The sequence below is a fragment of the Thalassophryne amazonica genome, chromosome 3 (genome assembly GCF_902500255.1).
Source record: "Thalassophryne amazonica chromosome 3, fThaAma1.1, whole genome shotgun sequence".
Classification (NCBI taxonomy): domain Eukaryota; kingdom Metazoa; phylum Chordata; class Actinopteri; order Batrachoidiformes; family Batrachoididae; genus Thalassophryne; species Thalassophryne amazonica.
The window spans coordinates 109,304,917-109,322,843 of NC_047105.1; the positions used below are offsets into that span (position 1 = coordinate 109,304,917).

A 17,927-nucleotide genomic window follows, 5' to 3' on the forward strand; every position below is an offset into this window, starting at 1 on the left:
TTTTGTACACATGCAATGAAAACTATGGTGCAACATATATATATGCCATGCGAGAACAGTTAAAACCCACCTCCAGTGTTCCTGACCTTAATTCCCTTCCATTTAGTCTGTTGTTTACACCTGTTTTATTACAGGTATAAACAACAGAATATATATATATATATATATATATATATATATATATATATATATATATATATATATATATATATATATATATATATATATATATATATGAGTTGGGGAGCAATTGGTGATGCATTGGGGTGCAGCGTCTTGATAGGACTTACTTTTCTTAAGTATCAAATGATACCTGACTCACGGTCATTGTACCAGATTCAAGACTATTGTAAACTTTCTCTCTGTCTGTCATGTAAATCCTCAAAAAAAATCTTAAAACAATGTGTTGAGTGTGGACACGTGTGTTCATACCAAGAAGTCAACAAGCACAGCAACAGGTATAAAGGTGGAGCTTAACCCAACCCTGACCTTACCACCTGTAATGGTTTACAAAGGATAAGAGTCTTAGGAAACAGCTGAGATGGATTTGGAAGACTAAAGGCATCACAGCGTAAAGCCACAAGACATGGATCATAGATTATGCAGCAGGTGGAAGCTGCCAAGGTAGCGTGCTGTGGGGTTCCTCACCGGGTAGGGCATCCACTGTAACGCTTGTGCCAGCTCAACGTGTGGATCCACCTCGGATCTGCTGTGGCAACCCTGTGTGAAAATAAGGGAGCAGCTGAAGGGACTTACTTTTACTTAATGAATGCTTTAATTTAAATTGAAATCATGAGGTACAAGTAGCTTGTAATCAAAACTTTTAAGCTCTGAGAACAATTGTCTTTTAAGTTTATGAATTCAAAAATGTTGAGGCAATGAATTGCCTCAACATTTTTGAGTTCTGCTAGCTTGTTCTGCTAGCTTGTTCGGGTTTACATGTTGGGTGACATGATAATTTAGTGGTGGAAGGACGTATCTGTCCGTGTGCTAACGTGGTCGTCTTATGAAGTCCAGTGATTGTGAAATTGTGCATGTATGCACAAGTCTGTTTTTAACATCATTGGATGTAGACACTGTTTCAAGTAATCACTTTAATGTAAAAAGGCTATATGCACCACAGGTTATAAGACATGACATTTTTTCAAAAAGCAGTATCAAAGAAGAAATGCAATTCCATTTACTGATCAAGAAAACAAAGCTTGTCTTTTTTGTGGTCTTGGTTCCTGAAATGAGATTGCTGCAAAAGCAACTTAAAAGGAAAAATACCAGAGGCTGGCATTATTTATAGCACTTAACTAATTAACTCAAAAGAACAACAAGGCTGAGATACATTTAATGCACACTCAATTATTTTCAATGCCAGTTGTGAATGGTAAATTTTTTATATTAATATCTGTCTCTGTGCATGAACAGAAATAATATTTTAATGAATAAGAATAAACTCTGTGGCATTGACTGCTTTCTTTAAATTAAAGTCTGTCTCACATTGTTTTTCAGTTCCACATTACCATACTAGGCTTTACCTTGTCTGAAAAAAGTGTATGCATGGTAAACTTTTTTAATTTAATTTAATTTTTTTTTTTTTTTTACAAATGTCCGATCATGTGTGGGAAAAGGTGTATGCATTGTTTTTGCATACGGCCAAATGATAGTGCAACCTAGATTTGGAAGCAAAAATTATGATATCAGGATGCTTCAGGACTTAAATCATCAAGATGACCCAGGTGGGAGTGATCAGTCCCTGACTCGTGTCCAAGTAGCATGCCAGACCATGGGTTACCCCGTTTGATCCATAGCAACTGTGATGACTTTTCTGCAGCTTCAGTGAGGTTCTTGCTGGATCTTCTTTTCAAATTTTTCTTCACCCTCACAGGTTGATTAAACACAGCACATTAAACCACAATTAATTCAGTAGTAAATAACAATATGTACATCAAAAACATTGACAAACAGTAAAGATAGACAGATAGATAACAGGGTAATCTTTTCTTGCTCCTTCCTGATACAATAATTAGATCTCCCATCCTAATACTAACAGACAGCAGGTTACGAGAGGGCAGACTGAATGTGATTAGCAGTTTTAAAGACCAGATTATCTGATTCTAAAGTCTTTTCTTCTGGAGACACTGGATCCAATTCAAGCAAATTCATCATCAATATCACTGGTGATTTCAGTCATTATTAATATTAAATTTACAGTTAAACATCTTTTTTAATTGAATGAAAGCATACTTAATTCCTTGATTTACCTAAAAAGGTTCACCCGTATTACATGAGGTAGGACTACCACTATGGAAAGTGGACTTTAAAACAGAGGGAATCCACACTATTTCAGGATATTATCACACTGTAAAGCCTGACAGTTTAAACTGACTCAAACAGCTCAGGGGAGCTGATTACCACAAACCAGGTTACATTGATCACATATGTCAACAATCATTAATGATTTTAATGAAGTACAAGGAATGTTCAATGGAATGTAGCTGCTAATGTTAAGAACTGAGGCACAGATTAATTCTAAAGTTTACATATGTAAGTGTGATGTCGTGTTATGATGACTCATTTTTAAGTGATAACTGTTAATGTTGATGGAGTCACAGTCAAAGCTGCGGCTCCAAGAAGGCTGATGTGCACCTGCACCCTTAGTCATAAATGCAGCCTGTCAATAACAATCTTTGTTGCAGGATCAGTTTTGTGCATGATTAATTATGAGTGTTGTTATCAATAAATTCTAAAAAAAAATACATCTGCTGCCGGGGGAAAATGAGCATCTTGTCAGCTGCACGCACACGCACACAGCGAGCTTCACAGCACAGCACAAATACACACATTCCAGCTCCAAATTCACTCTCTCAAAGTAAAAAAAAAAAAAATAGAAATCTACCCACAAAACACAAAAGGGTTAAAATCCTGAACATGCCAGACTCACCATCGTGTTATGGATTCATTTCCAAATGTAAACTCCATGTGATCAAAGAAACACGTGTGCGAGATCATCGGCTGCAGCTCTGCCTCTCTCTCGATCGTGGCACGTAAAATAAAGTCCATTAACTCCTGGAAATAATGTATTCTGCCTTTTTCCAATGTAACAAATCCATCTCTGTGTCCAGGCAGTCTGTCAGTAACAATGTCAGATGTCTCCACGTCCATGTCCACAGCTTCCATAAACCAGCATCCACACAAACAGCGTGTCATCACACTTTAGGCTCCAAAATCCGACACTGAAAAAGTTAAGAGTTCCGGGGTGAAGCGTGTCGTCTCCTCTCTGTAAATCCGAGCCATCACTTTCTAACAGCAGCTCAGAAGCTTCATTTTCGGACAGAGCAGGTTCATTTCCCTCTGTCTGTCAGTCACTGGGATGTTTCTGTTTTGCTAATAACGACGTCACACGCTGAAAATTGCAGAGTGAAATGTTTTCCAGAAATGCACCTGCTAACGCTCAAAGTGAGAGGAATAAAATACATCAGAGATCACTACTTATTAGCACATATGTGCAGAGACACTTACAATCATGAGTACTTTTATGTTGTCTTACTAACTGGGACGTTAAAAAAACGTGAGACATGTCCTTTAAGTGAAAAGAGCCTGTGGAAATACCCCAGACTGCAACACACACTCTAAAAAAGGAACTACTGTCTCAACGAGAAAAACTGATGTAACAGTTTGCATAAATTTCTTTTAAAGTTATTTCAACTTTCAACTGAGTTAATGCCACAAGACTTCTCTCGTTAAGTTGCAGTAACTTGAGTTAAGTTGAAATAACTTTAAAACTCAATGTAAATTGTTACATCACTTTTTCTCCTTGAGACAGCGGTTTATTTTTTAGAGTGCAAAAGGCAAAACTCTATATATAATAAGTAAAAAAATAAATAAATAAAAACAGCTTAGCAGAGGAGATAAAATAAAGAAGAGAAAAGTGGATGTTTTGTGTGGTGACCACCGACTTGCAGAATAATGACGAGAGTGACACCCTGCTACGTCTCAACAATACAGTGTATAAAATTTCTGAGGATAACATGATAAAACATTAAAATTATTTACATTGTGGTCCTCCAAAAAAAAAAAAAAAAATTACATGCTTGCTCCACTGCAGGACAGGCCTCCTCCTGCCTGCTGCTTCTGTCTGCACGCCGGGTTGTATCCCGCCAAGCAGCAGAGCCGGTTTGTTGGAGCCTGCTGGATACGCTCGGCCATAGTCACCCTGCTTACATAAGCACTGTTCCTCTCCGATCATGTAAAAGAAAGAGTGTGTTGTCAGACCTTCACAAGTTCTCTCACATGTTGTGCACTTTCTGACTCACGGAAACTAAATTCAGACGGGTTTGAGATGCCCGCAACGACTCTGTGACTATTTAGAGAGAACATGTTGTGCATTGTTTTTTTTTTTGTTTGTTTGTTTGTTTTTTGACATTCAAAATTCAACAGACACGAGATCCTGTGATTCGCAAGGAGAATGCAAACCCCCATGCACATTTCAATAAGTTTCACAAATGCCCTCGCAAGTGCCGTTCGCACCCTGTCACATCCCAGCGAGACACCACCCTAATTGGTACTCTAGATTAGATGGGCATTTATTTGGGCACCCACTTAAATGGGAGGTGATGGTCTAGCGGTTAAGCACTGGGCTTGAGACCAGAGGATCCTCGGTTCAAATCTCACCCTGGCCGGAAAATCACTAAGGGGCCTTGGGCAAGGTCCTTAATCCCCTAGTTGCTTCTGGTGTGCAGTGAGCACCTTGCATGGCAGCACCCTGACATTGGTGTGTGAGTGTGAATGGGGGAATGTGAGGCATAATTGTCAAGCACTTTGAGCGTCTGATGCAGATGGAAAAGCGCTATATAAATACAGTCCATTTACCATTTGAATTCTCTCTGATTTGATACATTAGAAACAGATTAAGGTTATTGCCCTCTGCACTCCAGTGACAGGGGTGTAAAAAGAACTTATATTCCAATTATCTTGGTTCTACGACAATTGGGTGTGGGGTAACCATGAAGCGAAGTCCAAGTTTTACTCACTGAGCCAGATTTGTCCCAGAAAAACCAGGTAAAGGTTTGTTCCCTCGGAGCTCATATAAGAACATTGGGAGGTGAACTTAGGTCACAAATATGGTGGATCTGCCACGATTTGGTGTCAGTTAGTTATGCAGTGAAGGTCACAGGCAGACACTATTTGTGCTGGAGACCCTCCTGTCCTGTGCACCAACAGCATTTCCTGTATATTCATTTTGTGAATTGTTTCTGTAATTTATGTCTGTAGCATGGCCAAGCAGAGGGTCACCCCTTTGAATCTGGTCTGCTTGAGATTTCTTCCTCAGAGGGAGTTTTTCCTTAACACTGCTGCTCTGGGGGTTAGTAAGGTTAGACCGTACTTGTGTGAAGTGCCTTGGGGCAACTCTGTTGTGATTCGGTGCTTATATAAATGAAAATTAAAAAAAAAATTGACACTTCGATCGACACATACGCTAACATTGCTAAAGCATGGGCACTGCACAAATGAGGCTAAGCACATACTTGATTGTTTATTGTTGAATAATCCTGAAAAATGGCCTTACACATGAGTGTGGGTGTGGGTGTGGGTGGGTGGGTGTAGGTGGGTCCATGTCCGCAGTGAAGGTGGCATACTTGGCCAGTCGGCGCCGTGTCTCACCTCACTCAATGGAAAACCTGTAGCACATGTTTTTTGGATGATCCATTACAATAATTAACCATACGACAAGCCATATTACAGATATTTGTAATATAATATAGCAAAGGAGCCATTCATTCATGCTTGGAACTACTGGGCATAAAAGATATACTCAAGCACACCAGTGGAATCAGCGTATCCACATGGTGGTTTCTGGCTATAAATGAACTACATCCCTCACAGCCTGTATACTCCCACCAAAGAAAAACACTTAAAACTTGGTAACTACTATTCACCCGGGCAAAAATGGGTACTTCTACTAGTATATGTAATATAAAGTGAGTAGCAATAATTCTGTTGTGTTACATTTATGGGGGCATGTTCTGGCATGCAGGTGCCTCAGTGTTGATGACCACAAAGGGTGAAGAAGGCCAAGGAGACACCTACGTTTTCATCTGGCCTCAAGAGGTGGCTATTTTTGAGAGGTATCACTGGACCAGTTGTTCGCCTGGGTGGCTGCCATCCAGGACCCAATTCAATTCCATAGCCTGGAAGAAGCAGCACAAAACACCAACTCAACCTCCAAAATCTGACATGATCTGACTGTGTAAAATTTAATATTTTCAAATATGTGTAATAAGGTGAAATCCAGACTAAAAAGATGTTCCTGCTGGCTTGGTTTGTGGGGATTTTGTTGGGAAAGTGTAGGGACACGGACCCACAACAGGGGGCGTAAATGAACGGACAATGGAGGAAGTCAAACATGAACACTTTACTGTTGTGAATAGCACAACTCCACACAGCAGATTACAGAATAGGTGCAACAATCAATTAACAAAGGTGTCGTGTGGGCAGGCTCGAGGATAGAAGACGTCTGTCCTGAGAAGAACCGGAACCACACGATTTCCTCCGCCACCGAACATGGAAAATACTGGAGCCGCCAAGTTCCGAGTCCCCAAGTGGCCACCGTCTCCGCGTGTCAGATCTGGTACTGCTGGCGAGGAACAGAAACAATCAGATGTGGGTGTGCGAACACCCAGTAACACTTATGGTGGATATTCCACCTCCACCTCCGCAAATATGAACACAGTCTTTTACAGAACCTGAACAGTCACTTGTCTCACTGATCGTGAAGGGTGTGATCCGTCACCCTGCCGTTACCGACCAGCTCAGCTTCCCGCTGACACAAATGACTGAAACCTCCTGTACAAAGATCAGAAACACACAGTGCAGTACGGCACAGATTAAGGCTGAGAATGTTACCTCCGTAGGTAGAAGATATTTCGGCAACGAGGTGGAGATGACGTCCGGTCTTTATGGAGTGAGATGATGTAGAGTAGATGGGTGACAGCTGTCAAGAGATAATGAGTGACAGCTGTCACCCCCGGCTGTGTCCGTGGCGGCAGCGCCCTCTCGTGCCTGAAGCCCGCAATTCAGGCAGGGCGCCCTCTGGTGGTGGGCCAACAGTACCTCCTCTTCTGGCGGCCCACACAACAGATTTCTCAAGAGTGAGAAGTGTGGTATTATAACCTCACCATGGCCACAAAGATATGTTGCTCGGTTACATATACAACCCCTGGCAATAATTATGGAATCACCAGCCTCGGAGGATGTTCATTCAGTTGTTTAATTTTGTAGAAAAAAATCAGATCACAGACATGACACAAAACTAAAGTCATTTCAAATGGCAACTTTCTGGCTTTAAGAAACACTATAAGAAATCAAGAAAAAAAAGATTGTGGCAGTCAGTAACCATTACTTTTTTAGACCAAGCAGAGGAAAAAAATATGTAATCACTCAATTCTGAGGAAAAAATTATGGAATCACCCTGTAAATTTTCATCCCCAAAACTAAGATGTTGGTTGTTCACAGTCAGCTGTGTCTAAACTCTGGACCAAATACAAACAACATGGGAAGGTTGTTAAAGGCAAACATACTGGTAGACCAAGGAACACAAAGCGTCAAAACAGAAAACTTAAAGCAATATGTCTCAAAAATCGAAAAATGTACAACAAAACAAATGAGGAACGAATGGGAGGAAACTGGAGTCAACGTCTGTGACCGAACTGTAAGAAACTGCCTAAAGGAAATGGGATTTACATACAGAAAAGCTAAACGAAAGCCATCATTAACACCTAAACAGAAAAAAACAAGGTTACAATGGGCTAAGGAAAAGCAATTGTGGACTGTGGATGACTGGATGAAAGTCATATTCAATGATGAATCTCGAATCTGCATTGGGCAAGGTGATGATGCTGGAACTTTTGTTTGGTGCCTTTCCAATGAGATTTATAAAGATGACTGCCTGAAGAGAACATGTAAATTTCCACAGTCATTGATGATATGGGGCTGCATGTCAGGTAAAGGCACTGGGGAGATGGCTGTCATTACATCATCAATAAATGCACAAGTTTATGTTGATATTTTGGACAATTGAAAGGATGTTTGGGGATGATGAAATCATTTTTCAAGATGATAATGCATCTTGCCATAGAGCAAAAACTGCAAAAACATTCCTTGCAAAAAGACACATAGGGTCAGTGTCAATGAGCAGATCTGATTTGATGCAGGTGTTAATTTGGGGGATGAAAATTTACAGGGTGATTCCATAATTTTTTCCTCAGAATTGAGTGATTACATATTTTTTTCCTCTGCTTGGTCTAAAAAAGTAACCATTACTGACTGCCACAATCTTTTTTTCTTGATTTCTTATAGTGTTTCTTAAAGCCAGAAAGTTGCCATTTGAAATTACTTTAGTTTTGTGTCATGTCTGTGATCTGCTTTTTTCTACAAAATTAAACAACTGAATGAACATCCTCTGAGGCTGGTGATTCCATAATTTTTGCCAGGGGTTGTAGTACACTCATTCATTAAATTCTGTCAATGAATATTAAATGTGATGGTTCTTATAGGACACTGTTCTTCATGCAGACTCCCTGCAGCCAGTCAACATCGGAGGTCACTGTCTGATAAACCCAACAAAACCAAAATAATTTTTGAGAAAAAGTTTGTATTAAAATAAAACTATGTGTGCTTATGTTGCTCCTTGTGTGCAGTCCTTAATTCCACATGGAATATTCTGCATTACAGTTCCCATACTTTCACATATTTGATGTTGTATTTACATGCATAGTTCTATTGAATATTGAGCCCTAATTTTGAATATTATAGCGATATTTAGTTGCATTACTTGATTTAGAAAGTTTCCTTCTAAACTTTTAAAACACGCTTTCAACTGGAGGAGGGCAAAATGCCATGAAGCTAAAACAAATCCGAGCGAAAGACCTGCAGCCCAGAGGATTATCAGAGTTAAGGTTATTGGAAACCAGATTAGCAAGAAAAGACCTCTCACTGAAGAAAAGATCTTCCTTTAGAACTGGGATTAACTTCTAAACAGGTTTTGATGTTAATAACAAGTGATCACGCATATTGTTTTTTTGTTTTTTCTTACAGGTTTGCAACCATCTTGATACACGAACGTGGATGCAAAAACAATGTGGCAACATGTTAAGCATTAAATTTGTTGTTATTCTAATGGGAAGCAAATAGATTGAGGTTAAGAGATATCATTCATAAATTAGATTACTGTGTAAGTGATCAGATGAATTTGGACTAAGCACAACCACTAAAACACATTTTATCAACATGTGTTAAAGTGTGAACATGCAGTGAGTGACTGTTTTTTAAGCATTCTCTTAATGACCTGTAGCATCACAACCGTGCCACTTCCAAAATATCCAGTCTGCAACTTTGGCATCGCAGACAGAATGGGAAGTGCTAAATGAATTACAAGGAGAAATACAAATGCCGATCCGTCAGTCAATTATGCAATCAGTTAACCAGATAATGAGGATAAGTGGCATTCATGAGCCCTTTATAAGAGTAAATCCTTGTCATGCGATTGAGAAAGACATCGCAGCCCGGAGACGCCATCACAGCGATATGCAAGACTGATTTATCTGTCATTTTCAATTTATATGTGACACATTGGTTGGACAAAAATATAAAGATAGTTCTTTATCGTTAAGTAAAAAAAAAAAAAAATCATCAAAATGAGGTCAACCCGTGGCACCGAGTTGCCAGAAGACTTCTGGATACCCATTCCTCTGGATACCAACAACATCACAGCACTCAGCCCTTTCCTGGTTCCTCAGGACCACCTGGGGAGCACGACCACCTTCTATGCCATGGCAGTGTTTATGTTCTTTGTGTTTATATTTGGCACCGGCATCAACGCTCTCACCATTGCATGTACTATCCAATATAAGAAGCTCCGCTCTCACCTCAACTACATTCTGGTCAACCTGGCAGTGGCCAACCTGATTGTGTCTTGTGTTGGCTCTTTCACCGCTTGCTGTTCCTTTGCAGCAAGGTATTTTGTCATGGGAGCACTGGCATGCAAGATCGAGGGTTTTATGGCTACACTTGGTGGTGAGACGTCACTTGTAGGAAGGCTGTCGTGTAGATGACAGTGACTGCATATTTATTCTCAATGTTTAAAATAATTAAATAACTGTTCCTAATAATCTGTGTTATTGCAGGTATGGTAAGTCTGTGGTCTCTTGCTGTCATAGCTTTTGAAAGATGGCTGGTCATCTGTAAGCCACTGGGAAACTTTGTATTCAAGCCTGACTACGCTGTAGCGTGCTGCATTTTCACCTGGGTGTTTGCACTGTTGGCAGCGGCTCCTCCGCTGTTCGGATGGAGCAGGTGATGCACCAACATACACATAATTGCACTTATCTAATTGAAAAGCAGCACATTCTAAGTTTATGATCATGTGTCCAGGTATATCCCAGAAGGACTGCAGTGTTCCTGTGGACCAGACTGGTACACAACAAACAACAAATACAACAATGAATCCTATGTGATGTTCCTATTCTGTTTCTGCTTTGCTGTTCCCTTCAGCGTCATCGTCTTCTGCTACTCCCAGCTGCTGATCACGCTGAAACTTGTGAGGAAAACTTTTTTTTTTCTTTTCATAGTTGGGAGAACACAAAGCAGATATGAATTTAGCTTAATGTAGGGGTTTTTTTTAAAGCTTTGTTTGAGGAATTGCACTGAAAGCAGTACTCTCTGTTTTGGTCAACCTGGAAGATGCCTAGTACAACTTCAGCATGATCTGTGAGCTACTGAGCCACCACACTGGAGTTATTGACCCTTAAGGATGCTACTTAAGGGCACCGAACTAGTGGTAATGAGGGTGGAACAATTTCTGTCCCTTCATTATCCAACTGACCCTTCCATCAGAGGCTTGATATCTACAGTGGGTTCAACAGAGGACCCCAATGCAGAGAACCACAGCGTTGGTATGAACAAGCTGGTTTATTGGTTTACAGGCTCTTTGCAACACTTTCCAAACAGCAGACAAAGGCTTGGTCATGAGTACAGATTGAGGTCAGGCACACTGGTGATCACTCCAAGAGACAATAACCATTCTGATGGACTGACAGAAGGGCTATCCAAAACACAAGCAGAAGGTCAATGGACAGAGTTCGGTCATACCATTCAACTAAAACCAGAAATGACTCAGGAAACTCAGAATGGCAGCGTAGGTGCGTAACAGAGAGGGCAACAACAAAAACACTTGGATAATAATGTAAGAGAGCAAAAAGGAACTTAGACAATCTGGCAATGAGTGATGACTCTGGCGTCAGTTGTAAAGACAAACAAACGCGGAAGCAAAGGAACATGTGAACCTGAAAGGCCCAAGACAACTGGCCTGAAGGATACTGCTGACCTACAGTACATCACTTCACATGGACTTAAAATTGAGACTTTTTAGAATCAGATCTGTTCTGGACTGTTGTGCATGCTGGTTTTGTCTGCATTTTGCGCATTTGTACTTTGATTTATGCACTCTGTTACCGTTAGAATGCCTAAGCAGTGGGTCACCTCTCTGAGTCTGATCTGCTTGAGGATTCCTCATCAAAAAAAGAAACAATACACCAGATGGAGTTTTTACTTACCACTATCTCCTCTGTGCTTGCTCGGGGGGTATATGGGTAAGGTTAGACCTTACCTATATAAAGGGGCTTGGGTGACTTTATTATGATTTGGCACTGTATAAATAAACTGAATTGAGTTGATTGAAGGCCAGAAACAGGAAGTTAAGCCACAGAAGACGTGTCAAAGTAAAAGCATCATAGATCATGTAATGTGGGAGAGAAATATCCATTGAACATGGAAAATAATAATCTTTCACGGAAAGTAAATACCATAGAATAATGCACTAATCAGAACTAAATGCCAAAATGTGACCCATGACACTAACGTGATATCTCACTCAATAGACTGAAAAATAACAGAAGTGTTGCTTATGACTTTTTGCATCTCAACCTGTGAATCTTCAGAAAGACAGAAAAAAAAGACTATAGTACTCTGGATAATTGAACTTTAACCCAAGACCAACAAGAAGGTGTAATAAGCAATAATTGATACAGGTTGATCCGGATGGTGCAATCTACAGGCGTTCAAATGGAATCACATGATTCCTTATAGGTAATAATAAATAATAGTTTGTCCTTCACATATAAATTTGATTTTGTGTTTTTAGTTAGTTTAGTTATCAAAGCCTAAATCAATTCATTGTGACAAATCTGACATATATAACTCGATCAAAAGTGCTCAGAGAGCACAGCGATGCCATGCACACACTTCAAGATAAGAAAAAACATTGCCATCGCCAATCACCTCTGTCCGGTGACCTCTTAACCTGATGATTGATTGATCCTAACCAAAATGAAATCACATCTTCCTGTGAATGGGCCTAACATACAGTACCTGCAAAGTCCTATACAGGCCCTGAGGCCTGTTGTTACTGTTGCTTATCTCTAGATTCCATAGCATCATGTGCATGAGAGTCTACAACCCCCCCTGTAGAGAAAGCCAGTCCATCACAGGTTGCGTCCCCAGCCTAGGGTAGTACCAATTTACAGCTGGGTGGACTGAGACAATGTAGATTACATGTCTTGTCCAAGGACACAGATAGGTAGCATGAGCAGGATTCCAAGTGTACATATTGGCAAGTCAGCTCCCTGATATCCACTAAGCTACGTGCCATGCTTGATCAAAATTAGACGTTCCTAAAATATCTTGCAAAAATACATGCAAGCTGACAGTAATTACACAGAGACCATAATGATCAAAAGAGTGTATTCCTCTGCTGGCAGCGCTTACAAGAATGATTGTGATGGTGAGCAGTCAATAGAGAGCTGACTCTGATGAGCATGATTCATATTCATAACATCGCATGTCAAAGTGAACTAAATGATCAAAAACTGCAGTTATCAGACTATTATTATGCGGCCGTACGTGTGCAAATATGTCACTGTTGTTCACTGTTGATGCTGTGTATTTGCTTTGTAAAATTGAACTTGTTGATGAACATGACTTTCCTGTCCTTCATCAGGCTGCAAAGGCCCAGGCTGAGTCTGTGTCCACCCAGAAGGCAGAACGAGAGGTGACCCGGATGGTGGTCATCATGGTTTTGGGCTTCCTGGTTTGCTGGCTGCCCTACACCTCCTTTTCTCTTTGGGTTGTCAGCAACCGTGGGCAACAGTTTGATCTGAGACTGGCGACCATACCCTCATGCTTCTCAAAGAGCTCCGCAGTCTACAACCCTATCATCTACATCCTCTTAAACAAACAGGTTTGGACACTGTGCTGCTGGATGCCTTGCAGGTTAAAGTTTATAACAATACAGAAGCATGCAGGGAGACTGATGAGGGAAGCAGCTACAAAAACAAGACTACTTATGTGAACCTTTTGTGCCAGATTCACCTCTGCATGTCACAGGAGTCTGTCTGACTCAGGCAGTTTAGTCAGGGGTGCAGACGGATATGCTTATCGTTATGTGAACTTGATAACGATTATGAAGTGGGACCGCAGCTCCAAAATGGCTTAAGAATCAGACGGTCTCAGAACATAATACAACATTACACTAATATTTTATCTGTCAAAATATTTTAAAAAATAACATTTTTAATGGTGTATATAATCTAACCATAACTTCTTCATATTCAGGCTATCGTAATAAAATAACTAAATAAATAACTGTAACACATATGAAAAGTGAAACCGAGTCATGTGTGGGAGCATGCACTTCACACATCCACACCACCGTGGAACCACCCTGGGTCTTGGATGGAAACCACCCAGGCAGACAACCGCTCCACCCCACATCTCTAACATAACTACCCATCTGCCATAACCACATGAAGCATCAGCATCCCTTTGGTCTTTTCCAACCACTGGGGTCCTCGACACTCAGGCACCTATGTCACTGAAGACGTTTAAGCAGTACCCAAGGATCCACCAAAGAGACATGGCAAAGAAATCTCGTTGTTGCCTTAGGTCTTGGGGGAGTGGGGGGTGGGGGTATAAAAAGTAATGCACAAAAATTCTGATATAGCCCATATATTTGTTAGCTGAAAAAAGGCAGATAGTCATCTTATATTTACACTCAACAAAAATATACACCTTTCTGCACCTTTCAGAGTGGCCTTTTATTGTGGGCAGTCTAAGGCACACCTGTGCACTAATCATGGTGTCTCATCAGCATCTTGATATGGCACACCTGTGAGGTGGGATGGATTATCTCATTAAAGGAGAAGTGCTCACTATCACAGATTTAGACTGGTTTTTGAACAATATTTGAGGGAAATGGTGATATTGTGTATGTGGAAAAAGTTCTAGATCTTTGAGTTCATCTCATACAAAATGGGAGCAAAACCAAAAGTGTTGCGTTTATATTTTTGTTGAGTGTAGTATTATTATTGTTTTTTTAACACTAATGCACATCGCTGAGCGCTAAATACCAGAGGTGGGTAATCCCTGCTTCAGCGAGAAAAAGTGTGGCCATGTATTCTTTCTACCGCTGCGCCTAAAACAGGTGATTTCAATAATTAGCTCAACTGCCTATCTGAAGAGGTGAACTAATGACAATAAGCTGGTTTCATGGGTGGATAGAACTAATATGTGGAAGGACTTTTACTCATTGAAGCTGAGATTAGCGAACTCTGCAACAAAACGCATGCGTGTGAAAATTTGTTGGATCGTGCATGAAATATTGTGCTTAACTTTTTGAAGGATATATGAAATGGTTCATGAGAATATGTTGTTATATTACATGAATATTACATTGTGTTTTATTGATTCATCTCTCAACTTCATCTGCTCTGTGAAATTACAATGTGCTTTTTTTCAGTTGTACTCATGTACCGTGCATCTAGAAAGTATTCACAGCGCTTCACTTTTTCCACATTTTATGTTGCAGCCTTATTCTACTCACAACACCCCGTAATGACAACATGAAAAAAGGTTTTTCTTTTTTCAAATTTTTGAAAACTTATTGAAAACTACAGCACTGCGCTCGTAGAGCGTAAACCTTCACCAACACTAGTTTCCAATTCCAGAAATTTTTTCCTTGGAAAACATTTTCAATGTCAAAGTCCTATTAGAAGTGGCTTTTCATAAGCTAACATATAATGCAAAATAAAAATCAAAAGGGCTTCTCAATGTTAAAATCAAATATCCGCGAAATCCATAATACAGATCTGATGCAGATCAAACTTAGTCTATTCATTGAGAGTGCCAGTTGGCACCTCACTGTCACAAATAAGAGAGACTGAGATGCTTTTGATTGAGATGTAATGCAAAATATACACCAAATGGACTTTTCAATATTACATTCAAATGTACACAAAATCCACAATCTGGATCAGATCTAGATCAAACTTTGTCAGGTGATAGTGGGTGCCAGTCTGCACCACACTTTCAAATATGAGAGTGATAGGGGCACATTTGATTAAGATATAATGTAAAATATACATTAAATGAGGTTTTCAAAGTTAAATTTAAATGGCCACAAAATCTGTAATCCAGATCAGATCTGAATCAAACCTTGTCAGTCGATAAAGGATACGATCCTACATAACACTCTCAAATATGAAGGAAATTCCATCTTTATTGTCGGAGTTGTGAATTTTTGAAAATTTGTTCAATGTTAAAGGATGGGGATTTTTCAGATTTTTCCTGACCTATGACCTTGAAAATTTAATAAGGCCTGGCCTATCAGGATATGAATCTTCTGTAAAAATTTCATAATGATATATGAAAATTGTGGATTACACACTGTTCACAAGCAGTCAAACAAACAGGGGTGAAAAAATAACCTCTGCCCAACTTCACTGATGAGGTTTGAAAAAAAACTAAGAAATCACATGTATATAAGTATCACACCCTTTGCTCAATACTTTGTTGATGCACCCTTTGGCAGCAATTACAGCCTCAAGTCTTCTTGAATATGATGCTACAAGCTTGGTGCACCTATCTTTGGCCAGTTTTGTCTGTTCCTCTTTGCAGCACCTCTCAAGCTCCATCAGGTTTATTGGGGAGCGTCAGTGCAAAGCCATTTTCAGATCTCTCCAGAGATGTTCAATCGGATTCATGTCTGGGCTCTGACTGGGCCACTCAAGGACATTCACAGAGTTGTTCTGAAGCCACTCCTTTGATATCTTGGCTGTGTGCTTAGGGTCATTGTCCTGCTGAAAGATGACCCATCGCCCCAGTCTGAGGTCAGGAGCGCTTTGGACCAGGTTTTCATCCAGGATGTCTCTGTACATTGCTGCCTTTATCTTTCCTTCAATCCTGACTAGTCTCCCAGTTCCTGCCGCTGTCAAACATCCCCACAGCATGATGCTGCCACCACCATGCTTCACTGTAGGGATGGTGCTGGGTTTCCTCCAAACATGGCACCTGGTATTCATGCCAAAGAGTTCAATCTTTGTCTCATCAGACCAGAGAATTTTGTTTCTCATGGTCTGAGAGTCCTTCAGGTGCCTTTTGTCAAACTCCAGGTGGGCTCACATGTGATTTTTACTAAGGAGTGACTTCTGTCTGGCCACTCCACCATACAGGCCTGATTGGTGGATTGCTGCAGAGATGGTTGTCCTTCTGGAAGGTTCTCCTCTCTCCACAGAGGAATGCTGGAGCTCTGACACCCTCAAAAAATGACTCTTTGGATGAAAATTCAATTATGAGCAGGATTTCCATCTAATAAATATACGTAGTCCCAACTAAATTAAATTAAATTGGATGGATGTGCTTTATTTGAGTTAGGGCTACATATATTTATTTATTAGATGGAAATCCAATCAATGAGTCAGTTTTTTGAGTGCAGAATTACCAGACTAAGGTCCTTCTCCCCCGATAGGTCAGTTTAGATGGGCGTCCAGCTCTAGGAACAGTACCCTTCCCCACATTTGTGCCTCGAGACAATCCTGTCTTAGAGGGCTACAGACACTTCCTTTGACTTCATGCTTGGTTTGTGCTCTGACATGCACTGTCAGCTGTGGGACCTTGTATGTAGACAGGTGTGTGTCTTTCTAAATCATGTCGAATCAACTGAATTTACCCCAGGTGGACTCCAGTTAAGCCGTAGAAACATCTCAAGGATGATCAGTGGAAACAGGATGCACCTGAGCTAATTTTGAGCTTCATGGCAAAAGCTGTGAATACTTATAGACGTGTGATTTCTTAGGTTTTAGTTTTAATAAATTTATGAAAATCTCAAAACCCTTTTTTCCACATTGTCATTATGGGGTATTGTGTGTAGAAGTTTTGGGAAAAAAATGAATTTCAACCCTTTTGGAATAAGGCTCTAACATAACAAAATGTGAAAAAGTGAAGCGCTGTGAATACTTTCTGGAGTTTTTGGACGACTGCTTGTGCTGCAGATTCAGTGTAGGTTTTGGACTACATATGTCAATTGTATTTTATTCTTGTTTTAATATCTATTAGTTCCGTTCATGCATGATGGCGATGCTGGGGATGGGTGAAGGTGAGGAAAAAACATCGTCGCAATCCGTGACTGAAGTCTCCAAAGTTGGGCCTGCTTAGATCACAAACTGTTCTCTTCCCCAATCTTAATGAGTCGTGAATTGTAAATAACAGCAACCGCATGTGAGTGTTTTGCCATATTATAACAAAATATTAATCCTGTGCTGCATGTGCAAAATATAAAAAATTATGCAAGATGAAAAAATAATAAAAATATACATGTGCATTTATTTTTGTACAAATACTTTGTGTGATACTGTAAAGCACACATTACAGCAGCAACACACTGATTCCAATCACAGTGAAACAAAACCAGATAAAACAAAAAATTTTAATTGATATAGCACCATTCAACACAACATGTTCTGTATTAAACAACATGCAGCAGCAGTAGGTGTGGCTAAACACACACACACACACACACACACACACACACACACACACACACACACACA

General features: G+C 40.1%; 1 protein-coding gene across 2 annotated transcripts; it reads left to right on the forward strand.

Annotated features, from left to right (window-relative positions):
- The first annotated feature begins 9,089 nt into the window (after positions 1-9,089).
- opn1sw2 (opsin 1 (cone pigments), short-wave-sensitive 2) lies at positions 9,090-17,635 on the forward strand. 2 transcript variants are annotated; one of them, XM_034167282.1, is made up of 6 exons: positions 9,090-10,062; positions 10,173-10,341; positions 10,420-10,461; positions 10,540-10,585; positions 13,043-13,282; positions 17,434-17,635. In XM_034167282.1, the coding sequence occupies exons 1-6, from the start codon at positions 9,684-9,686 to the stop codon at positions 17,530-17,532; spliced, it is 975 nt and encodes a 324-aa protein (XP_034023173.1). In that variant the 5' UTR covers positions 9,090-9,683; the 3' UTR covers positions 17,533-17,635. The 2 variants fall into 2 exon arrangements, with proteins under 2 accessions (XP_034023173.1, XP_034023172.1); XM_034167281.1 differs by having other exon boundaries at positions 10,420-10,585.
- Positions 17,636-17,927: the final 292 nt, after the last annotated feature.

What these genes read in the sequence shown, in the direction of transcription:
- opn1sw2 (XM_034167281.1), top strand. Translation starts at nt 9,684, where the DNA reads ATGAGGTCAACCCGTGGCACCGAGTTGCCAGAAGACTTCTGGATACCC. An exon ending in CCGCTGTTCGGATGGAGCAG is followed by an intron (nt 10,342 to 10,419) that starts GTGATGCACCAA and finishes TCATGTGTCCAG; the next exon opens with GTATATCCCAGAAGGACTGC. An exon ending in TGCTGATCACGCTGAAACTT is followed by an intron (nt 10,586 to 13,042) that starts GTGAGGAAAACT and finishes GTCCTTCATCAG; the next exon opens with GCTGCAAAGGCCCAGGCTGA.